Raw genomic sequence first — 27,051 nt, 5'->3', positions numbered from 1 at the left:
TTCAATTGCACACCCCAGAATTTTTATCAATAAGTCTACAATTTATAGGCATTGATTTTGCTGGGCCTTTAACAGAAGAATAAAAAGGGCCCTAAAGGATCGAATTCAAAAACAATTGCTCTTGCAGAAATCAGGTAGTTTGTATTAGTGAAGGTGGCAAATGTTTGATCAGAGCAACCTAGACAATAAGTTGTAAAAGTTACTATTTAGCTTGACACTTTTAATTAATATTTTATTTTGGAAGGAAGTAAAACCTGTAAGTAGTCATGGAAGTTACTTGTCAGTGCGTTGGTTCTAGTCATCCTCTGTACATCCAGTTCCACAGCCAGACACACAGACTGAAGCAGCACTGAATGTACTGCAGCTTTTTTCTCACTGCACTTTTCCTGCTCATCTGCATTAAGAGTTTTGGAATCAAGAAGGAAAAAAACAGTTTTTAAAAAATATTCGTTTCTAAGAAAAGGAACGTCATTTATTTCTCTCTTTTTCCCGGCATCTGTGTTCATAAATAAAGGAAAATATTGTAACTGCCAGGAAGTATTATAAAAGGCACTTTCTTTCATGTCAGCTTTCATTATTTTGAACAGGTTGTGTAAGGGCATTCAGCCTGCCTGGCGCATTGGAATAGGCAGGGCGTGTTCTCGTGTTTTATGTTTGCACCCAGATTTGAATATATTTGAAGTTGGCAGTGGGTTTTTATGTTTGCTGAAGGATTATGTTGTACCCCAGATGTCAGGACAACAGCACTGCCTTGTAAGCCTGGTTGCTGGGCTGGTCATTCTCTCAAGTTCAAAGCATTTATTTGCAGAAATGACCATAGGTGTAGGGCATTCAATAGGAGAATATTTGTAACATGATGTTCAAGGGTGCCAAGTAAAAGCAGCCCCATGAATACAAGTTTTCAGAGAACAAGTCAAGAGGTGCCTTCTGGTATGTGATACACTCTAAATAGGTAATCATTTTTACAGAAAATTGACTGGCTTCTGCATTCTGGTGCTGGTCAGCGGAAGGAGGTAGAAATGCCACTGTGGGCACTGTGACTCTGCTTCATAGCTATGGGAATGTTTTACAAATATAATTTCCTTTCTTTTTACTACAAACAGCTATGTGTATATGTTTCAGTGACAGACAGGTGACTGGTTCAGATGGGCATAGACAGTGTAATTTATGCATCCATTTGGCATGTGCGTGTTTCCAGATCATGGCATTGTCTTCTCTTCTTGCTGGATAAGTTGAAACATTGACAGGCAGTGTGTTCACTTTTTCCTTTTATTACAGTAATTTATAAGATATTTTAGCTAACAGGAGAATGGCCCAAGGGGGCATTCTCATGTTAATTACCAAATGTGGGCTTGTCAAAATCAAATAGCTTCAGGAATAATGCAAGTAGTACTGCATCATTAAACTGTTTGGCCCTCAACCCCAATATTAGCTTTTAGAAGGGGGGGGGGGGGGAAGAAAAAGAAAAAAAAGGAAGAAGAAAAAAAAAAAGCCTATTACATAGGGGTTTAAATTAAAAAAAATTCGAAATCTGACCCATCAGAGACCAGAAGAGGAATGTCAGGGAGAGTAGCGCTTAGTTTAAGACTGAATGCAGTTCAGATAACATAGTGAGCTTTTCAACTTTTATGTATATGTATATACATATTTTGCTAAAAACAAAAAAAGCTGTCACTGTGTTGATTGCCATTTTCTGACACTTATGATACAGCTGAAAGTGCCTGTACCCGCTGCAGTGTACCGTCAGAAAATTCTGCTTCCAGCACTGCTGCTTAAGGTTTGCAGCTGTTCTCCATTTTCCCTGCGGAACAGCAGTAGTGGCCACCCAAGGTCACTGTCTGACAATGTCATTGCTCCCACCAGGCAGTGTCACACTCCACAAATCATCCAGCTCATTCAGGTACCCCAAGGTGCTGTCTGAGAATCTGTCAACAGTTGGGAAGATACAGCCATAAATATATACACCGAAACATGGTTACATATGCCAACATAGCTGATTCATGTTGTGTTATCATTTCTGATAAGGCTAACCTTCGTGATGCAGCCTTGAATTCTGATAATACAGACTTGAAGGTCTGAGTCAGTCACTTTAGTCCACCTACAGATTTTCTCTGCCACCTCAGAAACTGGCAGAGAGAGTCCTGACAATGCAAACTGCTGATTGTTCAGTGCTGGGAGTATTGGTGTGGTGGATAGAAACAGAACAGACCTTGTTAAATCTTTTAACAAACCCACAGAAACCTTCCCCAGTTCCAAAATGCTACCCAGTCTGAGTCTTGTCTTACAGACCGTGTCATACAAACCCTTCCAGTTGCCAAGCAGCATCTTAGGAAAGTCCGTTTCCAAAAACAATCAGATTCTAGTCCTGTTGAACCGTTTTGGATAGCAAATCTAAATCTATAAATCCCTAAACAAAACCTTCTGGCGTTAGTATTTACCTGATTGTGCCAGAACAGTGCTGGTGAGTTGAGCATTTCTGACCATAGCTGACACATTTTCTATGAAGCAAAATGCTGTCTTTCAGCTCAGACCAGCTCATGCTTTGTAGCTTGAAAGCAACAAACTGAATTTTACCTAGAAGTCAATAGATAGTCACTGCAGTTCATCAGGGATTACAGACTGCAGTGCTTGCGTTTCCTGTGTGGTCCTGCAGTGAAACCCCTATAGGTGCAAATATCTTAGTTCCAAAGGCAAAGGCAGATATGATCTTGATCAGCTCATATGCTTATGAAAATATGTCTTCCTGCTAAGCAAAAGTAGTGAGAAGAGCTCTCAGTAGTCACTGTTACCTGAATACCTAATACAGGCAATTATTCTCCAAATAAACAGGCTTAGAAGATAAGCTTTAATAATCCTTTGGCCAATGTACTTCCACTTATTTTCCTACATTGCTTGCCAGAGCAGAATTATCATGATTTAGTTGGGTAGAGCTTTAACCAGGTATCTTTCCCCTGTTCATCAGTGCCTATAGGGTATTTGGGTAAGATCTTGTCCCAGTCCAAATCAGAAGGGATGGAGGTTTAAAGACATGTAAATCCTAGTAGCTGAAAATGCTGCCATGTGTGTTGGCATTTTTACATGTGTCATGGTTCTCTTCACGTGTTTACAACACTAAAGACACAGCAGAGCATTGCAGTGAAGATCTTCATGAGCTATCAGAAGGAGAAAGTCACCCCATAGATTCTCCCACTGTGATACCCTAGAAACGAAGGTAAAGTGCATACATGGTAACTTCTGGAGCAAAATTTCTCTCCTCAGTCATTTTCAGGTCATTGGTATCATGGACTGAAAGAGCAATTGCACTGTGTGTAGGAGAGATTGAGATTTGACTCTTGAGGTTTTATTGTATGTCCTGTCACTTCTAGAAATTCAGGAAACATCACAAGCTGAAGTTGCAACACAAAAGACTCATTATTCTTTGAGACTGTTACTCAAAACTTCATGGTGACTCTTGCAAATTGACTCTGACAGGTAGTTATCAAACACCTCTGTATCTCCATTAGAGCTTGCACAGCCACAAGAAATCTGTCTGAATCTGAGTAGATACTGAAAATAATTCCTCACAGTAAGAAACACTTGACTCCATCACCTGAAGCAAACAACCTGGATTAACCAGCTTGTTAACCACCTGTTTTCTTTGACTCTTGCACATTTATAGCAGATTTCAAATGTTCTTTTCCCTGTAATCAATACATTTGGAACTGGTCTTAATCCACTGGCATTTTAGTTATCATCCTTTCTGCTTCATTAGTTAGAGGTCATCTAAATCGTGCAGCATAGCTGATCCTGCCTTAAGGCAGGAAGATGCTATAGGTGACCTTTTCAGGTCCCTTCCAACCCTGTTTTCGATGATTCTGCAATATGATCTGTCAAGACAAAACAGATGAGCAGGTGTTTAGGGGTATTTAAGATATGTCTTCATCTCTAATATAGCTTGCTACCTATGCACTTTTCCTGCTTAAGTCCCTAGCAATCGACTTTTTGACTTGCTTTTTGACACTTTTTGACATGCTTTTTAAATGCTGATAGGAAATGTCCAACCCTCAGATCCTTACAAATAATAGCAATAATAATAACCAACACAGGCAAATGGTGATTGCAGGCATGTAACAAAAACACGTTTCTGTTCTGTATCCAGCACCACTACACAGCAAAGATGTGACTAGCTATACGAGCAGGGGCTGGCTACACAAGTCAAACCACAGGCTATCAGGGACACACATGTTATTGATGTCTAATAAGAATCCATTGATGTGGAAACTAGAATAACACAGAATGGTTAGTGAAGATGACTTTAGCACTGCAGTAAGCTGACCTGTACACAAATGCTAGTCACTAGGTCAGGCCTCAGATATATAATGCACATTCTTTATCAAATGCAGGCTGGAGGTTTAGGGCTTCCTATATTTAAGGCCAAGTGAACAGATCACGGACTCACTGTGTCCTTGAGCCTCCTTCTTAATTTATGCTGAGCAGTGTTCTCAGCTGTAGTGATTACCAAAGGTAGCTTTGATGGAGACCGCAGGAGGGAAATGAAGTCTCTAACAGGGTTCCTATGCAGCCAGTTCATGGCGATGCTGTTGTGTGGAGTCGGCTGAAGTCAGCAGGTCAGAGACGGACTTCTGCAGTCGGCTTATGGAGAAACTCCCTTGCTCTAGAGGATTTAAATGGGAACACTGTCAGGTTTAGTGTTCCCGTTGAGCTCAATTTTCTTGGCGGACTGTAAGAGGAGAGAAAGTCTCAAATGCAGCCCAACCCTAGGTCATCAGGGGTTTATAAAGATTACAGTCAGGACCTTGAATTGTATCTAGTAATAAACGGGACATTAGCAGAGTATCTGGAGTCTCAATGGCTTTGTGTAGTAATACCTCAAATACAAAAAACTGAAATATACCAGCTCAATGAAAATTTACTCTGTTTGTTTGAAGAAAAGAAAGGAATTGAGAAGACGGTGAAGAACTACTTAGGAAGTTTGTGTTCTTAAGCTGCTTAGTTGGCTGAGCTAGCTAATGGGAGACTGAGCCCTCCCCTTTGAATTAATTGAGCAAATACAATCTCACGCGAATCTATTTGATGATGGTAGATACTACACTCAAAAAGAGAATTCAACTTACTGTAAATAAATGGCACAGGAGCATCTTTCTGGTGTTTATAAAGAGACGTGTTTTATCAGCAGTGTCAGCAGATAACCTAGAGATTGAGCTGGTACAAAAATGGAGTCACTCTTACAACTGAAATGATCTTTTGTGAATCAAGCCATGTAGAAAAGGGGACAAGGGAGAAAAAGATCACATAACCATTCTTCACACTTTCCACGTTTTGCAGCAAAGACTTCCAGTGTTGAGTGTTCTTAGCCCAGAAATTTTTACCACTGCCAATTTACTCTTTCAGAAGAAATGTGTAAGAATATAAAATGAAGGTTTGCAATTACTGAATGTATATACACCCATAGGTGCAGCAGTGTGATGCATTCGTGTATTACCACACACAGTGGGGTAAAAGGTGTGCTAGAACAGGAGTGTAGTGATGAATAGAATACCCGTTTGTGCAAAGCACATGTGTGTGCAAAAGGCATGAGCATTGGTTTATTGCCCTATTGTACAATACCTTTGCAGTTCCAAGAGACACATCCATACTGAAGCGTCCTTATCTTTCGTACTTCTGTCCCATTAAAAGTGTAGAACTGTTTGTCCACAAAGATCTGTCTTTGAAGCTGTAGTTCTGGTTTGACCCTGGGGACCCTGGGTAGCCTTATTTCATTTAGTCCTTAAAATCCACCCGTCTTGGTGACAAAGGGCAGTTGCTGGAAGGGAAGTTGTAGGATGAAAGGGAGGAATGTGGGCAGCTGCATTTCTAGTTAGTGCTCAAGTCCCCTCCTTTTGGAGACCCACATTTTATTGACCCCAGTTCATTTGCAGAAGGAAAATAAACAGCACTCCAGAACTTACATCTTCTTTCAAAAAGGGGTGGAAGGAATTGAAAGGAGACTGACAGGAGTGCTTAGCATTGTGGATATCTATATTCTGTCTTGCCAAAGGGTAAATAGAGGACATTTGTTTGTTCATCAGCTTCCAAATCTCCTCTTTCATTCCCGAAGGGGGGAGGGAAGAAAAAATAATTTGGAGAAGTGGGTTCTGAATACTTCATATTCTCTTTTGCCCATTTCTAGCAGAGCCAGGAATGAACAATTAAATCTAGGGCTTCCCTGTGGTCTGTGAATAACACAGCACAGTGCTAACCATCAGGGCACAAAGGCAGACAACAAAAGGGGCTTTTTTATTTTTTGTTTACCCTTCAGGACACTGTTTACCTTATCACTGAAAGGGAAGTTATCATCTCTTCCCTTTTGGAAATCGTGGTGGGCTGATTCTGCACCTCCAGGTGCCTGGCCGGCTGATGATGGAGTGAGCACAGCAGCCAGGGGTGAGGGAAGCCAGGCAGGAGCTGTTGCGCTCTCTCCCGCCTCACTCTCTCTGTCTTTTCCTCTGTCTCTTGCTCTTTCTCTGTCGAACCATTTTCTCTCCCTCTCTTTCTTTCCACCGGAATGATTTTTTTTTTCTTCCCCCTCCTCTCTAAATTTACTTCACAGCAGATTGTCTTGTAGTAAATCACCAAAAACCCAAATAGCACTAAAGCATTCTGATACAACATTAGCATTTGCTTAACAAGCACAAGATAAACATTAAACAAAGAACTGCATTTCTTTATTAGAGGCTGCAAGATACATAATCCATGAGCACAAGAAACATGGGACCCAGTGGATATGCAGATGTGTGTTATTTCATTGGCGCTGGGCGGCCTTGTTAGAAAAGGTTTTCATCTGAAGGCTTGGGGGTGGATAGTTGCCTGTCCCTGGTGGGGCTGTAACTAGATACAGAGACTGTTGCAAGCTAGGCTGGGCTCCCTGGTGGATGCGCTGATTGGACAGCCCGAGGAAAACTTGGGAAGCATCAGGAAGTGAACTCAATCACCTTGGGGATGAGAGGGTAGAACCAGATGAAGGCATTTGACTTCTTTTGTAACTCCCACTAAGGACAGATTGCCAGCGCGATCCAGCCTCCATAACTGCAAATCAGGCCCTTTCCCCTATGCCGATTTCATTAGAATGGCCAGCATGGTGCAACGAGGAGGGAAAAAAAAGGTTAGACACAGTAATTTTACAGGCAGGCGGGTACAAAAAAAAATCTGCATAATTAAGCAGTCAAGGCTGCTAATAGGGGAGTTTATATGCTCTGGGACCAGGCAAGGGCAGCACATATGGATATAGCACTGGATATTAAATCTACGGCATGCAGACTTACTTCAGGGCCCTTAGAGAAAAGGCTAATTATAGAGAGAGGAATTGTGTTTACTGGTCTGTCTTGGGCAAAGATGTTGAGAGAAGTGCAACCAAGTTTTGCAGTTAGACATGAACAGTCTGTTAATAGAGATATCAAAAATATGTGCTTGTGGTTGCTTCATGTCTAATCAACAGGAAATCACAGATTCCGAGACCCTCTTCTCTCAGTTAAATAAGGAGGGGAAAACACATACATTTACATATTCCGGATGCAGGATGTGAATGTGTTCATTATTAAATTGCTGGAATTTAATCTGAACCGAGCTCTTTATCATCAATAAATTATATTTAGCAGTTTACGCTAGTTTAGCTACTCCTGTTTAAAAATGTCAGCGCTTCTGGGTATAAGCTCCAAGTCAGCATTTAAATATAAATGGATAATATGAATGGAAGTTGCAACGGGCAGAACTGAGCAGTTAGAGAAAGGGTATGTTTATGTAACAAGTCCTGACGTGGTGGACATTAACATTTCATAATGCAGATCAAAGGTATGGAGGAAACCCAAGAGCCCTCAGTCACAGGCCCCTAGCAACTGTCTACTATGCTCCATGAGATGATTTCTTCAAATTAGAAAGACTTAGACTTTTCTCTACCCATCTAGATAGATGCAGATAGATTTTTTAATGCTTTAAGAAGTTACTAGCTTTTTTTTTTCTAGCCCCCTGTCTGCTCCCCAGAGAAGAATGCTTCTCATTTTCCTGAATGGTAAAGGTTGTCTAGTCAGTGTCATGAGACAGTGTCTCACATCCGTGACTGTTGGGAGAGTCCAGAATCTGCTGGCTATTTTGGTTCAGCATTTTTGCCATTTTTGGCTTCTGTCTTCTTTGATACATCTTTGGATGCAACGTACTGAGCTCTGTCACCGTGGGAAGCTCTGTTCTAGAGCCATGGAAGCAGCAATGTCAGAAATGTCCTGCGTATGCATCAGCATCTCCAGGGTTCTGTGTGATTTCAAAGCTTTGCGGGGCATGTAGGGAGAACCCTTGGCTTGGCTTCCTTCATTGCATGAGTAGAGGAAAAAAAACAAAACCAACAGCATTCAGGGAATTTACAAGCTGACAGTTTTGCTGTAAGAGCACCACAGTAACATGCAGTGATACAGAGAAACATGGAAAAGCGAACCCAACCTCAAACACTTGCAAAGGTACTCTGAGTCCTCACCTTGCAAATGAAAGAACATCTCTAATTTGGTAAATAGCTGCAGGCTGACTTTCTAACAGCAACATAGTATCCCAAGCTATACAGCAGTTGAGCTCAAAGGATGCCAGCCTGGCTGACTGTGACCAACATGCTCTGGTTTGTTGGATTTTTTAGTACTGTAAAGTGAGCCATGGGGAGAAGTGCAGGAATCCCTGCTCTACTCTGGAGGTGAACTGGTAAGCAGAGGGGCAGAGGGACAGTTCTCCACATTTTGTTCATATTTGCCAGAAGAGAACTCTGTTTCTACACATTTTGCAGGAATACAATTGCACTGAGGACAGCATCCCCAGAGAGGGAAAAACAATATGCTAAGATTCAGACCTTTCTGAACACTTAAGATTCTATGGTAGAGAACAGAAAAACAGGACCTGAGAGAGACCTTCCACATGTACATTCTTAGACATAAAGTCAATCAGCTGGGAAACACAAATCCATAGAATCTGTCGTTTTCCAGTTCTCCTGATTTTTTTTTGCTTAATTGTAATCTTTTCTTTGTAATCTAGTAACTTGTGTTCAGTTTCTTTTCTATATAAAACCACTTCATTTATTGATCATTACAAGACATTCTTGCCTCTATGTTCATACCCATAAATTGAACACAGAAACAAATAGACACGCATATGTTTGCACGTGCTCACTTTTCCACGGTCAACGGCAGTTAAAGGGATTAGTGAAAATCCTATTCCAGCAATTTTTTCCATATGTTTGTGAGCAAATCTGCCTTAAAACATCTGTAAGATGTCTGTAATGATGTTATTGAAGCATCAGTATTGTCTCCATTTGGGGAACAGTTGTGTTAGCAGTTTAAGTGTCATGACAGAAAATTGTGGAAGACACTTGTTTTGAAGGCACTTTCAAGAACAAGTGGCAATTGCCAAAAGACAGAATAACTTTTCACTAGTGAGGAGCAAGTGGTTATCTTGTCAATAGTGGTGATCTAATGACAGTCTCCAAGCTGGGCTTTGTCATCAGCCTACTGTCAGTCCCACCAGTGTGCTGGAAAAGCACTGATTGTTGTGATAGTATCAGTGTGAAAACTGCTAAGAAAAAAAAAAAGTAGTCCTTTAGTGCTGCTTTGTAAAAGATAGGTCAAGGATCAAAGTTCTGCTTGGCTTTATTGGATTTCCTTTTTGCTTGCACTGCTACCTGTTAACACATCACTAGTTGTGGCTGGTTGCAGCGGCAGTTTCTTTGCTGGTAAAAGGCAGCAGGCAAGAAGGCTGCAACCCACTTCAGAAAAGGATACTTCCAGGAAGCATCCCCTCTTCTTCCATGCAGCCCCATTAGTCTTGAGTCAGGAGAAAAATGTCTTCTCCTCATTCTGACTAATGTTCAAGACCTGCTTTTTGGCTATGCTTTGAGCAATTTGGGATTTAAGGAGTAACTCTGTTTTAGTAGTAGTTCAAACATTATTTCTATTTACAGGTTGAAACATATCTTTCGTTGATGCACATCTGTCCACATTACTGTTCTTCGTCCTTTTCTTTGTCCAGTACATTCCCTTTGTTACTTGGTTGGTAGGTCCTGCAATAGAGCAGAAAGTATTACTTCTCTTTTAACTAGGAGCTTAAAAGACAGAAATACATTTGTTTAGATGGAGTCCAAAGTAATACTGGCATTAGGAAAGATATATAACTAGCAGACAGCTGTCAGTGATGTTCTCTCAGCTTTCCTCCACTATTATGTTTGGCTCCTTTTTGCTCCATTGATCCGTCCATTGCCATCTCCAAATCCCACTGCTTTTTACTTCTCATCATCTCAAAGTTCTCTCCATTTCTTTCCACATCCACAGCCAGTTCTGTTATTAGAAGCCAAATGATATTTCACTGTAACCATGCTGCATTTCATCAGATGAGACAAATGCAGCTGTTGAGCCAAGTTTCTGGATACTGATTTATACAGCGTACTTAGTTACTCACGTTACTCTTACATTTTCAAATATTTCTGTGTAATCGTGCCCATGCTCCCTTGTTGGGACTGCTGTACCCATACCTCAGTGTTTCTCCAGTGCTTTGAACAGCTTTGAACACCTATTTCTGGAGTGAGGGGCAATGTCCTCTTATCTTTTGATACAGGGCTCTTGTGCTTCTGAAGACACGCTGTCAGTACCTCTGCACAGCTCTACCCTGTCCAGCTGTGTGCCCTCTTCAAAATATCAGTTCTGCCATGTTTGCCTGGAGTGATTATTTGTGTGAGAAAAAAGCTACAAATGCTCACATCCCATTCTTTTCTGGCCACTTGTTCTTGCACACAGAGGGCCAGGGCAACCCTGCTGCCACGTGATGCAAATGCTGGGAAGGTATTAGAAGCTGAGAATGCATTCTTCTGCGCTTCCCATTCCTTCAAACTACACAGACTACAGCCATGGAACCACTTATCTGCCTATATCTCTTGTGCTTTCTTAGACATCCTTAGATGGTCTAGAAAAATATATTTTTAAGACGACTTACATGACTGAGGATTTAGGATTTGGCAAAGCTTATACAAGCAGCAGGATCTGGGACCTGATTCTGCAGATACTCGGGGCATCTTACAAAGTGAGGAAAGAGGCAGCAGAGGCAAGGCTATATTTATCCTGGTAGACAACACGAGGGACATGAAAACAATTGACCCCTTTGTTTCTATTTATCCCCAGTTTTGCAACCCTGCCAGGCCTAATTTAGCACCTGTACTCACCTTCCCTGAAGGCAGTGCAATCTCTTATTTGGCTCGAAACTCTTTTTCCAGAAACCTTTATGGCAGACCATCCAGGGAGAGATATCTTGGAGAATGGGTGTGCGAGCTGGGTTGTGTGGTTCTTTCATTTTCCTAATGCTCCGGGTGTATCTCGGGAGACGAACGGGCTGATTAATGCATTGTTCTCAAATGTCAAAAGGACTTCTGGGCACAAAGTGTCGCGTCCTTCAGAACCACCCAACTTCTGCAGAAAAAGGAGAGGTACAACCATGGGGAAAATGTCAAACTGGGATTGAATAGCCGTGAGCGTCATCGCCGATGGTAAACATGATTGCTTATTTGACCGGGGTAAAACGAATGCTAAAAATACAGGGTGCTCGTCCAGTTCTCCCATTCAACACAGCTGCTGAGCCAGGGAGTTTTGTTGGCATTTGTAACACATCCTGTGTTAAAAAATAAAGAAATAAATAAAGCAGAGAACGTACAGTAGATGCATTTTACTGCCAGAGTGAAACTTCACAATCCTACCAGGGGATCTTTTTGTAATGTTTGTAATGTGCTGCTATCGTGCTTTAGCTGAGAAAAATGTCACTGCTGGGCTTTATTTTTAACAGACTTTTTTAACATCAATTAATGCAAGTAAATATAGTGAAGCAGATCTCACTTTTTATTTATATTTGGGTGAAAGCAGAGAGGGGATTTAAGGGAACAGCATGCATGAGCAGGGGGCCAGCAGAGGCAGAAAGGCAGATCAATTGCACTCCAAACAATTCCACAGCAGAGAGACGGATTTTTTTTACAGGTGTGAAAATGGAGATGGACACCAGACTTCCACTGGCTGCCACTGGGGCTGAGTAATCATGTTGCCTTGAAATGTATCATTCATGTTGAGTCTTAAAAAATACACTGCAAAATGTGCAACGTAAGTTATCCGACAGGAAAGACAGTATGCTCCACTAGCAGCAATCAGTTGACCCCTGCGTGCTTAATAATTTATCATAAGAGGTAAAATGCTCAGGTAGCTCTAAAAAGTGATATTTGTTAATTACTGCATCAGCTTTGTAGGAATTGCATCACATTATATTTCCCTCCTGCTTGAAACCATTATACTTGTGTTGTTTTCTGTGTTGCTCATGTACCTTTAGCAGAAGTGTGTAACGTGCAGGATTGTAGGCCAAGTCATAGCTTCTGGCACTGATCTGTTTCGCACCAGTGGGAAGACATGCCATTGCAAACCTTGGTAATGCAACATCCACTTCTTCAACGTAGGCCTTTCATGGTGTTAAAGGTGACAGCTACCTGTTATTTTCCAGGTATTGTTGACTTATCATGTGGGCAGATGCAGGCACAGAATGTGGGATTCAAAGATAACGTACTGTACCTGATGTAATATCATACCAACACAGTGAACTAAAGACAGAACAACAATTTTAGTTGAGAATTTTCCTGCCTGTGCTGCTTTTTACTGAAACTGAGGTCTGGTTTATTTTCTGAGTAATGGCTGCTGTTTTCAGTGCATCAGCGAAGCCACTGTTTGCTATAACTCACTTTGAACTTATTTTCTTGCCTTCATAGCCAGGTTGTTGTAATTTTATCTTTTTTAGGGAGAGGAAGGGTGTGTCAGTTGCATATAGAAAATGTTGGAAAGAGGAGGGGGTTGGTAGCTGGCTTGCAAATATGGCTCTTGGTTCCACTGCCCCACCCCAGTTTGTTTGCTACTCTGTGGGTATTCTTTATCAGCTATTATTTTGAGTTCTGATCTTTGGCTTCTGGTATTCAGCTGAACCACAGAGGCTGCCCACCTTTTCTGCTGTATAATTTTCAAGGATTTAACACAGCATTTTTTCTTCTTCTCCTCTGCCATTTCAGATGTGAAGTCTAGCGATCAGAGCAGACTGAACATGAACAAAATATGCTGCTTACTTTACAAAGTGTCACAGGATCAAAATCTACATGCTTCACTCTCAGCAAAATACATTCCTGAATCTAACAGTGGTCTCTTGCTGGTCTGAGTAACACACAGCAGAGAAAATGGGTTTGCCTTCACTCTTCTCACCATCTTTCCCTTTCCCCCCCTGACTTCTAAAATACCACAATTATTCCAAATATGATTAGAGGACTGATACTCCTCCTTGATCATACTTTCTGCTGACAAAATCCTGACTAGTGTTTAATCCCTCCACCCACCTCCAGGTGTAATAAATTAAAAGTTGCTGCTTGAGTGAGGTGAAGGAGGCAGTGAAGGAGGATGGAGGATATTTTTTAGCTGCTTTGCATTTTGGATGCTTGTTTTCCCTTTTCTTTTTGAAAGAAGATTGACAAGTGAGCATAATGTGACTGGCACCATCAGTGAGCACATAAACCCAGGGTGTTTGGTTTTAAACAGTGTCAAGCTTCAAACTAATGGCTCTCGGGCTTTCAAGAAGAAGAAAAGAGCAGGCAAGTTAAATGTATATATTCTGTTAAGAAATACATTTTGCTTTTAATATCATCAAGAGATAAATGCTGTTGCAAATAAAATCCTGTGGAGCTGGCTCTCATTATATGAGCAGAGTATACTCCAATTTTAAAATAGTAGCTTAAATGAATCTGTTCAGAGCTGGGACAAATTGTCATAAAGTTAAGAAATCAAAAATTCACCCACAGCATCTTTGTAACTCCACAAGATAGCTGTAGGAATAAATACTCCATCACTTTCTTGCAGGCAATAATGTCTGGGATTGCTCTGCAAAGTGCATGCCTGTCTTCACTGACAGTCTTTTTTTCCTGACTAAATGTGAAAAAAAAACTGGGTTCTCAAGTACTTTGCGTGTCTCCTTCCATGCTTCTTATTCCTGAACTGTGTCAGTACTGCACGTGGATAAATAAAATAGCATCAAGAATGCTGATATCATCTTCCTTTTTCCCCTTTCCCTCCTCTAACTTATAATAATGTGGGGCAAAGGTCTACTTAACATAGCACAGTTACGATAGCTGGTACATTTGTATTTCTGCTATGATGAGAGGTCTGCTGTAGTGAGACTCATCCACTGTTGCTGCTTCTTCTCAGCAGTGTTAATTATTCTTCAGGCTCATGTAGCGTGTGTATGGAAACACAAAATAAGCGTTCAGGGAGTTGGATATTTTTGGGTTTATTTGTCGTGTCAGTGACACTTCCACTCTGACACAAACTCACAGCACAACACTCCTGATCTGTAATGAGGTTGTGTCCCATGACGTATATTAAAAGCACTAAACAGTCCCTTGCTCATTCACAATCCTCATTTATCTGAATTAATTTTGTGTCCCCCATTTCATTTGGGTAAATTAAGTTTCACAGTTTCACAATTTGATCACAAGTCTCACAATGTTCACTGCTTCTTTTCTGACCTGAGCACATGAAATGATGCTATTTGCATCAAAATCTCAGGCTTTGTTGGTTTAAAAATAAAAATAAAAATCTAACAACAACAAGAAGGACTTTTGTTGTTACAGGGAAGCCCTCTGAGAGATAACTGCCCCAACTTGAATGCATGGGCAGAACTCCAGGCATACACTTGATGAAATCTCAAATTTTGAACCCATTCATGTGATTTTGTGGCTCTTGCATCAAGAATTTTGGTTTCAGTAGATGGTTAGACATCTTGTGTGTGCGTCACAGGGCTTGACTAGGTCAGCTTTGGATCGCATGGAGGAGCTGTACAGTTCCTTGGGCAGGGGAAGCACAGTTCTCCTGTGAATCTTAATGGTTCTCAGACATAATTGAATGGGGATTATGTCTCAGCTCCAGTCTTTAGCTATCTCAAATGGGGATTTCTCCGAGATGTGTGACTGCTGCATAGCGGGTGGGTGGCCTGCGCCATCCTGTGCACGCCTCCTGCCCCAGCTTGAAGATGGCCAGAGACCAAAACCAGCCTTGGCAGCGTGGTGGAGCCCCGCCACTGCCCAGCGTGTCCCTGTGGAAAGGCTCACGCCAACCGAGGAGCGATTTCTGGTGGCAGGAGGAGAGGAAGTGTCACCCGCAGCTCTTGGCTGAGGAGCTGGGCATGGCTCGGTGAGCTGGCCCCGCAGCCAGGCATGGGGCCGCAGGAGCAGGCTGGGGGTGGGCAGCTTGGGGCCGGCTGCCGTTCACCTGCTGGGCCTGGAAGAGCTGAGGTGGCAGCGGCCGGAAATGTGTCAGCAGTGCATCTCAGGGAGCAATGAAAGAGAGGGGCAGCTTGGCTTTTGCCCCAGCACCACAGGGAAAGAGGGATAAGGCAACAGGCGGTTTGGAAGAAGCTCAAACCCCTTGTCTTTCGACCCTCTCAGCTCTGCTCCTAAGTGTGATCTGAGTCCTTCTCCCACTCTTTTCTTTTTCCCTACCTCTTGTCTTTGAAGTGAACCGGCACACGCATACCCTGCACACAAAGGAAATGAAGTGGGCCTTTTGGAGACTATTTCAACAAATAGCAAACGTTGCCAACAAATGCAGTCTTGTAAGTTATTTATTAGAGTATGTCTTAATAAAAGGATAATGCCATATAGTGGTCAGCCAACTTTCTGTTGCTGTTACGATCGTGTTTGTCATATTGCATCTCAGATTTCCTCCGAGTCTTACAAGTGTTCTTTTTGTTTGTTTTTCAGTGATGTTAATCACCTCATAGTCATTTAATATCACGCTCTCAACTCTTTAAGTTTTATCTAGAGAGGATATACACTGTTCTGACAGCCTATACATTTATTTTTCTCAAAATAGGGATGTATTTTTTTCCTCTGGTGATATGGTTTGATGCCTTATAGTTGTAACCCGCTGTTCTTTTTAATTGCTTATTGGTATTAATTGTGTACTAGTAACGTTGGCTTGAGACAGTTGGCTGCAAAAATACATTTATCATTATTACCATTGGAGCTGTACTAAATTATCAAATCTCTGTCCTGAAATGATTGCTTTGCATTTTTACAGTGGAATTTAAATAAGTGTTGAATCAAGACTTTCTTTTGCCTCTTTCTCTTCAACTAATTTTCATGCCCTTGTCCTGCTTCTGCTTGCCACCTCTTCTTCTCCATCACCTTTCCTTTGCAGCTTACCTCTCATCGTTCTTGTTGCTACAGTATCTTCCCCCTCCCCAACAAGCCCCTGTAAATTCCTTCATTTCTTGCATTTTTCTCTCCTTTGCCTGTCAATCACATATCTCTTTTCAGCCAACTTCTGTCTCTTCTCTGCTTGTTATTTTTCCTCTTTTTCCCTTATTATGTGTTCATAACTTTTTTATCCCACTACTGAAAGTTCACTGGAGAGTGAACTTCTTTATTGCTAGAATAGTAGAAAACAGAATCCTTGCTTCAGTGAGGAAATAAGTTCAATGAGGAGTTGCAGTATGTTTGTTCAAGCGGCATGTAGAATTTTGTTTAAAAAGTAAAAAACAGCAACCCACAAACCTGTTAATGAATATAACAAAATGAGAAAAAATAACTAATTGGCTCTCATTATTCTCTTATCTGCAAACCGAAGAACTTTTAATATTGAAATCCCATCAGCTGTTTGTTCAGCTCAGTGTGAAATTTTAGTACCAGCAGAGAAAGTGGGAAGGAGAGTGGAGTAGGTTTCAAATGAAGTCTGGTCCTTTTTTGATATGTGAGCCCAAAGCTGCTTGCATGTGCTGTAAGCAAGATCAAACATAGAAACAAGGAAATTAAAATTGAGCTTTCTCGTGGTTTCCTAAATAAAATAGCAAACTAAGTCAGATGAGTAATAAAAATAATAATCTATATTAAATGGAGCTTTATCATTATCATACATTTTTTGTACAAAGAGATGGGCCTTAGCTGCCAAAGCAGTTTGCTCGGGTGGAAAAAATCTAATTAAATGCCCAGTTATCAGCATAGACCTGAGGGTCTTAACAGCCTGAACCGCTTCGTCCTCCATGGTTTTTCTGAGGGCTGAAAAGGGGGTGCTTGGGGAGGAGATGGAAGTTGAGAGAAAAGAAAGCAGAGTGTTGGTACACCCCTAAATAAGCTTAAGAACTGAATCATTAACCCAGCAACTGCTACTCATTTCAAAGTGTCCCTTAACTATATAAGAAGATACCAAATAATCTAAATATAAATGCATTTGGATTTGGACAGAAAATATCAATAGTAAGTAGCGTATTTAAAAATCCAGGAAAACACTGCTAGGTCTTCCTTCTAACAATTGAAAATATCCAGTAATCCATGAAAACCCAATTTTATTTCATTCTTTGTTTTGTTTTTGTTTTCCTTATTTTTCTCTCCCTTTGTGGGTAGGATAAACAGCATTTCAGCACTTAGAGACTTTATCTTCCAGACATCTAATGGTTTCATGCCAAACAAAAAAGAAGGCAGCCCTGACCTTTTCTGTATACTCAGAACAGAAGAAATACCTGATGAGAGTTGTTTACAAAACATAATTTCTACTGATGGTCCATTGTTGTCTAGAATTAATATTGAGGTTTAGGTTGTCTCCAAGCAGGAGATATTTTCCCGATAGCCCTAACTTTAGAGCATGTTGTGTTTAATTTATGCAACATGAAATAGCCTCTTCTAGTTCAACAACTTGTGAAACTTGTGTTTTCTTTGTGCAGTACTTAAAAGTAGATATTCCTGCTCTTCTACAGTTCCAAAAGTCTCAGATCATTGGGCACATACATATTATTGGGCACATAGATACTGAACAGCAAATAACAGAGAATGTTGGCTCTCCATCCAGAAAGCAAAAGCTATACAGTGAACAAAAATTTTTAAACGGATTGAATAATGTGTTTCAAATTCTTCTGAGCAAATATGTGACATTTTCATTTTTTTTTTCTTCCTCCATAGTTTGATTTAATTGTTAATAGGTACTTTCCCAGGCAGATTTTGAGCCACTCAAATTGTAATTTTACTTTCCTGGAGAAGGTTTGGTCCATTTGGTCATTTTTGTTAGGAAAACATAGGAACTTAGCTCAAAGAAGAAATACAAAAATCGGTCAGTCTTAATTCTGACACCGTGTTTGTAACAACGGGCAAAAGAAGCAGCATCTGATTCTTTATGCAGATGAATTGGAGAGTTTTCATTCTCTGTATGGTGTGCATACAGAGCTCTGGAGTTTGGTTTCTTTATCTGTAAAGTGCAGATAATAATCCGTATCTTGATGTGCACTATAAAGATGAAGGGTTCAACCTCATGCACTTTGGCAGAATTTAGTCCCATGAAAACTCTGGAGAAGAGCCTCGTATGATAAGAGGCCCGTTCCCCTGCCTTGGTTGTGCCAGTGTTTGAAGGATTGGTCTCCAAGCTTTTAATCAGTGCTCACGGAGTGCTGTCTGAAAAGGAAAACATTGAACTGGATCATCTGTCTACAAAAAAATCTCATACCAGTCAGATTATTTCTGCCCGTTTAAATTCCTTTTTATACCCCATGGAAAAATTGTTTCCAAAATAAGCTGTATCACATGGGATTTTACTGCAGAGATCCAGTGTAACCTTGTAATGTGTACAGCTATGAGATGCAAGGCACACTTTCTTTGAACAAATTTTAATACCTTTTGGTGGTGCAGTTACAGACAAGGAGTAGCAAATTATGCATGTCCCATCAGCCAGTGAATAGCCCTGTTGCTGAATTCCTGAACTCTCTCCTGGTAGGCAGTTGCCCAGAAAATCCTGTTCCTTGATAGAGAGGGCATTTTCTCCATTTAAATCATTTTCACTTGAGCTGAAAACATGACAGTTATTAAGAAATAGATCCTGCCAGTTGCCCTTCATATATTTTAATCCAGCTTCACTATAGCTAGACAACTTGTGGTTTTATTGGAACATGCAAGACACGTGTGGTAAGAAGAGTTCACTTACAAGCAGCCAAAGTGAGTGCAACCAAGCAAAAAAAGTGAACAGTTGGTGAACTGAAATGCATCCCTTGCTTCAGACAAAAATACGGTGGAATGAAAGATGCAGTAGACTGGCTTTCCCTTAAGCAGATCTAATTTCAAAATCTGGCCCTGGAGAGATGAACTTTTGCTTTAATTGAGGAGGTGGATCCCAGCTCCTTGTCACTCCATCAGTCAGCACCCTCTGCTGTAGCTGTAACAGTGTGCTACAGAAGGTTGTCATGCTCATTCTTGATGTTCATATCAAGTCTTCCTATCTGCTGCTGCTGTTTGGGAACCTGTCCTCACCATCTTCTTCCTTTTATACTGGCACATTTGCAACAGACAGTGTGCCTACATAGAATCAGTCATTGCCTGCTCTCCACTTGCCATTTAGGAGGCTAACATTGGTGACTCTAAGGGTTTGGGATTGTTCCTTGCATCTTGTCCACTTCCATCTTCTGGATTAAGCAGATTTTTTTGACCAAAAATCATTTCTAGGTGAAAGAAGCAAGGAGGGAGGTGTTGTTTAGGTTACAACCAGTCATTACTCCATTATAGGATAAGAGTGAAGAGAGCAGGAGGAAGTTATCAGCCCACAGACTCCAAACTTTGCCCTGAGCACTGCAGGAGAAACAAGGTTGTACTTCTGTCTTTCCACCCAATCCTCCATCCTGTCCCAGTGGATACAATTGTTAGTCAAGACCTTAAAACCCCTGGTTTTCCATTACAGGTTCCTCTTGCGGTTCCAAATTCCAGCCGTTGTCTTCTTCCTGCTGCAGTTTACAGCTGTGTGCTTTACCTGTAGTACATCCACTTCTTTATCTCTGTATTCTCGTGCTTTTCATGTCAGCTTCCAAAATTAGCACCACAATGGATAGCGTTTTTCATGAGGGGTTTGTGATCATGTTTGAGAAATTGAAAATGACAAAAGCACTGTTACAATCAGGGGGAAACTATGAACATGGTCCTGGAGACTTCAGGACTGTTTCACTGCAGCTTCCAGCCTTCAAAGAAGTGTTGCATGTTCTCTATAGGTGAAGAAACTTGTCACCCAGACATTTGCCATGCAGAGACCCAAGTTTCCAGCAGGAATGAGGTTGTCTCTGGTGACATGTAGATGTTGATGTGTGTGCTTATGGCCAGCAGAATTACAAAGATAATAACAAACCCAGCACTGCAAACCAGAAAGCAGAAACAACTGTATATCCTGCAAATGTAAAGTGTTGTACGGTTTGTTTTGTCCTTCCTTGCTTTTCAGTAGGAGATGTTGTAGCCAAGGGGTTAGCTGTAGTCTGTGGCATTCCTTTGTTACTCCTCAGATCTCTGCCTTATAAATGTGTGCTGCAAAATTAACTCGGGAAAGAGTGAAAGAAATACAAAGAAGGAGAAATTGGTTTAGGGGCATGGTTTGCTTGATAAAAAGAAAATGTGAGAAAATACATGGAATGTGAAAGCTGTACATGCTTCAGACTTGAAAAAATGCAGGGACGGCAGGCCATTTCTTTCCTGTGTTCAACGTGGAGGGCAGAGTTTACATTGCTTTTTGTAGATGCTTTTAAGCATGGACTCAGCTTTGTGATGATTTACCGGGAGGGCATCATCATCTTTGGACCTTTGCGTATAGATTTCTGTAGAGTAGAAGAAAGAAGGACCCTCCTGGACAATCTCCAGGGTAAATAAGAGAAAGAGTTACTTATAAACTGTTACAAATTGGTACTCAGTAATGGCTGTAGTGTTGATCAGACAATATAAGAGGGCCCCCAGTGGTTACTGACTTAACAGCTGCATGTAAGTCAGCCACTGAACATTTGCTTGTAGCTGCTCTAGTTTTGTTTTTATTGAAGAGCAAGAAGCATAAACATGAGACATGCAGTCTAGAGGCTGCTTTAAGGGTTTCGCTTGTTAAAAGTGTATATTAAAATGGCAGGGTCTTCCAAAAAATGAGCAGGTTGTGCTTGTTGTTGCTAACAAAAGTGGGTCCAGGTCATCCAAAGCAGTATCTGGGGTGGTGCAGGTGGGGGTAGCTCACTGGCCCTACAGAAGCATGGGAGCTGTGCAACAGGAGTGGCTGGTGCAAGTACAAAGGATCCCCAAATCTGAATATATTGCTGGCATGAACACTGATTTTGTTTGCTTTTCTACCTGGTTATCAAGTTAGTGGCTGCACCTCATTTAAAATCTACTTATCCTTATCAAAACATTTAACATTTGTGCAAATATTAAGCATTTATATGAATATTAATTGCATTTATTTAGCAATGATTTTTGTTTACATTTTACCACAATCTGAGTAAAAATTGCAAATGGAGAGTAATTTACTTATGCAGAAATTCTGCCTGCATCAAACTAAATTATCTACCAGCAGTGGATAAACCATCCTCATCAATCCTGTTGGGTCTTCACCATGTCCAAACTCATACCCTAGCTATGTAAGGGCAACAGTAAGCAGGAGCTCTATGCGGTACTGTGGGTACTTTGTTCTTGCCTTTCTTATGCAATTCTTGGATCCATAATGTGAAGGACGTGCTGACTTGTTTTACGATGTACCACATCAGGGAATGCAGTGCACAGTTTTCTGTTAGATTTGGAAAAGTGCAGGCTTTATATTAAAGGTTCATTTCTTTTTCATCATTCAGCCAACTCATTTGCACTGTAATGTACTTTCCTATTCCTCCTCCTGATAGTTGGTGCTTTCATACCTATTTTACAAACCATATTTTCAGTCTAATCCATACACCAGTTGTCTAGAATTCCATAGCGTTGCTTATTTCTTACCTATAACTCTTAATAAAATATAGGGCTGTGCCAACCTATTATATCCTTAATAGAATATTCTAATGGTTATTAAATCAATTGACTCTGAATTTCACTTTAATAAATGAGTCAGACAGTATTTTCCAATTACTGTCAGCCGCCACCTTTCCAAAGAGCAGATTATTTTGATTGAATTTTTTAAAGCTGCTCAGCACTTTTTTTTTCCTTTCCCCTCCCTTCCTCCCCCCCCCCCACAAAATGACAAAGAGCAGTAGCTCTTACTGCAGGGAAGGAGAGCCTCTTGGACTGTATCTGACACTCCTTTCCATTTCACATTTATCCCAAATGGAAACTGAAAATGAGACATTTCTCTGCTCCTTTATTTATTAATGGTATCATACTTTGCACTTTCATAGCATCCTATCAAACTGTTTGCTAAACATGAAGCGCGAGGCAGAGGTTGGCATGTAAACAGAGCCTTTTGCATTCTCTTTCCACAACTGGCACCCCTTTGCAAGAGCTGCCACACCCTGGCTCTTTCATGCCAGTAAGAGATAAAATGCTGGCCTTGCTTTTAAACTCTCTGTGGAGAGCAGAGCCTTTATTCCCTCATCCTTCTGCAGTTTGTGACCCAAACAAGCAGGCTTTTTTGCACCTGCACATGTATCTTCAGCCATTTGTTAGGCAGATCACAGTGATTCTAGAAGTCTTCCATGTACAGTAGCTAGGCCTGTGCTCTTCTCCAGCTCTTCTATCCCTCTAGTATTAAAAGTCTTAAGGGATACAAATTAGGTCAGCCTATTAAAGAAGAAATTAAAAATTAACACCTCCTCTTTAGAGATGGGTACTCTGAGAAACACAGGCTGTGTTGTCGTGCCGAAGGTGGTGAGAGTAAGTCAGTGTCAGAGGTTGCAATGGACGCCAACACTCCTGGCTCCTGTGCCAGTACTGTAACCTTATCTGTCTCTTGAATTTAAATGATGCTGGTGTCACATTCCTGAGTGCAAGAACTGGAACCTTGCCCTTTGTTCCGAGGAAGCAGCGCAAAGCAAGTAATGTGCAAAAATGGGTGAAAGAAAAAGTGAGGGGAGGGGGTTAAAATTCCCTGAGCAGTGAAACTTAGGGAAAAAATTGTTGTATTAGTTATACAAATGTGGTCATATTTTAAATGTGGTCTTTAGAGCTAGCAGAATAAAAACATTTTATTTTTAAGAGAAAGCTTAGATTCTGCACAAATGGATGTCTCTTGCCTGGGGAAGTTTCCTATCTGCCCCAGGCGAGTGGGTGAGGGGATTTTTCAAACTCTGTTTGTAAGTCAGATTTGCAACATAGGGTAATCAAAGTGGTTTTGATGTTTGTGACCAGGAGATCACCTCACGTCTGTGTGGTACAGGAAACACAATAGGGTCACATTTAATGGGGTTCAGTTCTTCTTGAACAAGTATAAGTGCTGTGTGCCTAAAATTAGTTTTGCTTCGGCATCAGGAGTGCGTGCCTTTCTTCCTGCTTTTTCCTCATTAGGCAGGGTAAAAGAAAGAAAGGGAAAAAAAAAAAAAAGCCTTTTCTCTCTTCTGTAGCTCCTTATAAAAATGTGTCTTTTTAGGAAGTCTTTCTCCCCTGAAATGTTTGAAGAAATCCCTGTTCAATGTTCCCATGCTCTAGGATGATTAGTGTGGTTCATTTACACTTTGCCAACAGTAACTCTGTGATTTGAGAATTGGCATCGATTATCTTCACCTTGACATGTGGAAGATCCTGAGATGGAGCTCCCTTTGTCCTAATTGCTTTGGCTGTGTGTATCAGCACAAACAGTTTGATGAAGAAACTTCACCCTGTAGGCTTTCTCACCCACAATTATCCTTTTCTGGGGACTTTCACTGTCCTCAGAACTATCTGTTTTGTAATGACCGTGACAAGGATTTGGGCATAGAAGAAATGATCCGATTACGTGGCATTCTATAGGTCTCTTATAGATCATCGTCTGTAAGTTCAGGAAAGAGGTTCAGAGGAAGTTGTGTGTAGTTTGTTGAGTCTTCATCCTCTTTTCAGTATGCTCAGTTCTTCAGCTTGCTCACAGATGTGGGTTGCCTGCTTGGAGATTATGGTGTACAGTCTGCCTCACTGAATATGACTGTCTCTCTTAGACATACAGACTGCTGTATGTCAGATCTTTTCCCTCGTGCATCCTTTCATAGTGCTTGTGTGGGCCAAGCTTACTTTTGCTCAGCAGTAGCGAAAGCAAGGGATGCCAAAAGGCTTTGTCAGTGATGGTGGAGAACACAAAATCCCAGGCAATTCTTGAGAATCTGCTGAAACATTCCCTGATAAGGAAATAGCAGATATTTTATACATGTTTGCTAATTTATCTCTTAACACGTTATGAGAGATGTTGCCTACCCAGTGAATCCCCTGTAGTTCAGAATACGTTTGGCCAGTATGACAGTCTGGATGAAACATGTCCATCAGCAGCCTGACATGCCCTGCCTCCGTATCCAGTGAGGCTGTGGTGGCAAAACAGCAGAGATTGTCCTGAGCCTTTGTCCAGGTTGGTACTGAAGGCTGTTTTCATTGAGTCCAGCTGGAAATCAGTACATGTTCGTGTGGGCTGAGAGTCAGAAGCCTTGGGTGTGATGTTGGTACCAAACCACAACATCACCAGGGCCTTTTTTCAGATGACTCCTAAGTAACAAGCATCACAGAATCATAGAATCAATCGTAGAAAGGTCTGGGTTGAAAAGGATAATGATGGTCATATTATTTCAACCCCCCCTGCTATGTGCAGGATCACCAGCCACTAGACCAGGCTGCCCAGAGCCACATCCAGCCTGGCATTGAATGTCTCCAGGGATGGGGTATCAGCAGGCCTAGAGAACTGCTGTGTGTGGTATGGAGCATTGCAGCCATGCACATGTGCTTTCCCACATACGCAGCAGCAAGCATTAGCCATTGCAGCTACTGGTCACCATAGGTTGTAGGGCAGAAGTGGGCAGCCTTCTGAGGTGTTTGGGCAGGCAGCGTGTTCACCTATGTGGCTCCTTTTCATCTGAGAGCTGGTGGTGTGGCACCGGTCACCCTGTGTATCCTTCCTGTTTGTTGGTAATCAAACCCTGCCTTTACCTGCATCAATGCCACTGGTGTCGCACACGGGTGATGTACAGAAGGACCTTTCCTGAGCCACGCTGTGAGAATTGAGGCCTCTGCAGCAGGGCTGGAAACCACCACTCACCTAGCAACTGTTTCTAAGTAGGACACAGCCACTGAGCGCCCTGCAGGTCCTGCAGCACCCTCAGGAAGGGACCTGGCGGTGAGGCACGGGGCTTCCCAGCACAATGGGAGGAAATGCAGGAACGGGCGGCAGGAGGTAGGAGCCACGTGGCATTGACAGGAAAGCTGTGTCAGGAAACACGTGGGGACTTCCTGGAGCTGGTGTATGGGGAAAATGCAAATAGCAGGATTTGTCAGAAAGGGAGCTGGGAAATCCTGACGTTTGCAAAAGGTTTTGTATGTGCCCACAAGACTGGGATAGTGGAGGAGGGGTGATGCAGGGGTGAAAAATACCTCCCCTCGCATGACCCGCTGCTGTCAGCCAGAACAGCAGAAGCGTGCACTTGGAGTTTCCTGCTTGTGGCTTGTGGAGTGCTGTGTGAGCAACGTTCAATTCCTGCACTGCTTTGGAAGTGTTCTTGTTTGTGAGTGCTTCCTCTAAGAGATGCTACTTCTGGTTCTATTCATCGTTTCCTACTGATCTCTAAGGCTCTGCTTTCCTATCTAGTGGCAGTTGTTTCTGAAGAAGCTGTATTTTAATGCCCAGTTAAATTCCTACATGCTGAAAGCTTGCAGATAAACACGTTAGCAGCTCTGGATGCTGAGGGGCATCCAGTTTCCTGAGCTGAGCAAAACAAAAAGCTCATTCCGTTCATAGATCATGTATGACATGCTCTTTTGTAAGGCCCATAGTGATTTTCACTTCTACTCTCATTTTTCCCACAGATGAAGGACTGAACCACGAATGCAAGCTCTGCAATCAGACATTTGACTCCCCTGCCAAACTCCAGTGCCACCTGATAGAGCACAGCTTTGAAGGCATGGGGGGCACCTTCAAATGTCCAGTGTGCTTTACAGGTAGGAGGCGATCGCTCCTTGTCTCAATCTTGCCTCTTCTGCGCCTGTGCAGAGCTCCCACATATTATTTTGTTATAATGTTTCGTTTGTTGGCTTTAGGTCAATTTGTGCTCATTAGTAATGTTAACTAGAAACCATTCAGAAAACTGAGCTTCTTGGGAGGGCAAGCATCCATCTATAAGAACAGCATTTCAATCTCTTCAGTTAGAACTGCTGAGTTTTTTACGATTACAGAAATTATAATCTGTTACCTTCCATGATGTCACACTCACCATCTTCACGCTCCAAACTTGCTGGCATTAAAACTGCCCATAAATTTGTACTTTAAAGCTATGCATATTTCATTTAAAATGACACATCTCAAAGCAGAACTGCTAGTTGTAGCCTTCACAGCAGTGTTCTCTGAATGAGCAGGAGAGTCCACTTGTGTTTGTTGGCTTCTGGTGAGAGGAAACGCCCCTGTATTGTGCTTTAGAAAGCAAAACATACTGTCTTGCCACAAGTCAAGTTCTGTTCTCCCCTGACATAGGTTCAAGCACAGAATAGTCCTCCCCAAGTCAGTGGTCTTATTCAGTAGTAAAACCCAAGTGAGAAAATAACTTGACCCAGTACGGCCATAATGAGGAGCTGCAATGTTTGGGCCATAATGAGGAGCAGAAAAATGCTGTTGTTGGAAATCAAAACATATTAAAAGGATGCCTATGGAGCTGTGCATTTTTTAAGGACTTCTTAATAGGATATTTTATAAAACAGTAACCTAAAACGTAAGTCTTAATGTGTGGCTTTCGTGCATAATTTTTCTTTACAAGATGAAAATCAAAGATGATCACAAACGTGACAAAACACACTTTGAGTATTCTCTCATCAATGGCATGCTAATTCTGGAAGCCATTCAAACTTTTTGTTCCCTATTAATGGAAGTGAAGGATTTTCACTGATAGACAAACAGAACCTCTGATAAATTCATTTTACTCCTCTTTGTTTGGCAGCTCCCCTTCCAATACAACCTAAGTACATGCTACAGAGGAAAATGAAAATTGCATTCTTTGTCTCTCAGAATGAGTGATCATTAATGAATATTGCCTCAATTGTGTTGAGTTTCCACACGTTTCTACAGGTTATAAAATTTTTTTAAA

The 27,051-nt window shown here is 41.5% G+C and overlaps 1 protein-coding gene across 6 annotated transcripts in view; it reads left to right on the top strand.

Annotated features, from left to right (window-relative positions):
* ZNF521 (zinc finger protein 521) overlaps nt 1-27,051 on the top strand; it is a 236,607-nt gene that overhangs the window by 179,736 nt on the left and 29,820 nt on the right. For all 6 annotated transcript variants that reach the window (XM_052703677.1, XM_052703672.1, XM_052703674.1 and 3 more), the window contains one exon: nt 25,784-25,915. In XM_052703677.1, the coding sequence (XP_052559637.1) occupies nt 25,784-25,915 (132 nt within the window). The remainder of the gene's footprint in view (nt 1-25,783; nt 25,916-27,051) is intronic.

This window comes from Tympanuchus pallidicinctus, unplaced genomic scaffold, assembly GCF_026119805.1.
Source record: "Tympanuchus pallidicinctus isolate F22 unplaced genomic scaffold, pur_lepc_1.0 scaffold5, whole genome shotgun sequence".
In the NCBI taxonomy this organism is placed as follows: domain Eukaryota; kingdom Metazoa; phylum Chordata; class Aves; order Galliformes; family Phasianidae; genus Tympanuchus; species Tympanuchus pallidicinctus.
Note: the sequence above shows the minus strand (reverse complement) of the source record. Positions and strands in the feature narration are given on the sequence as shown.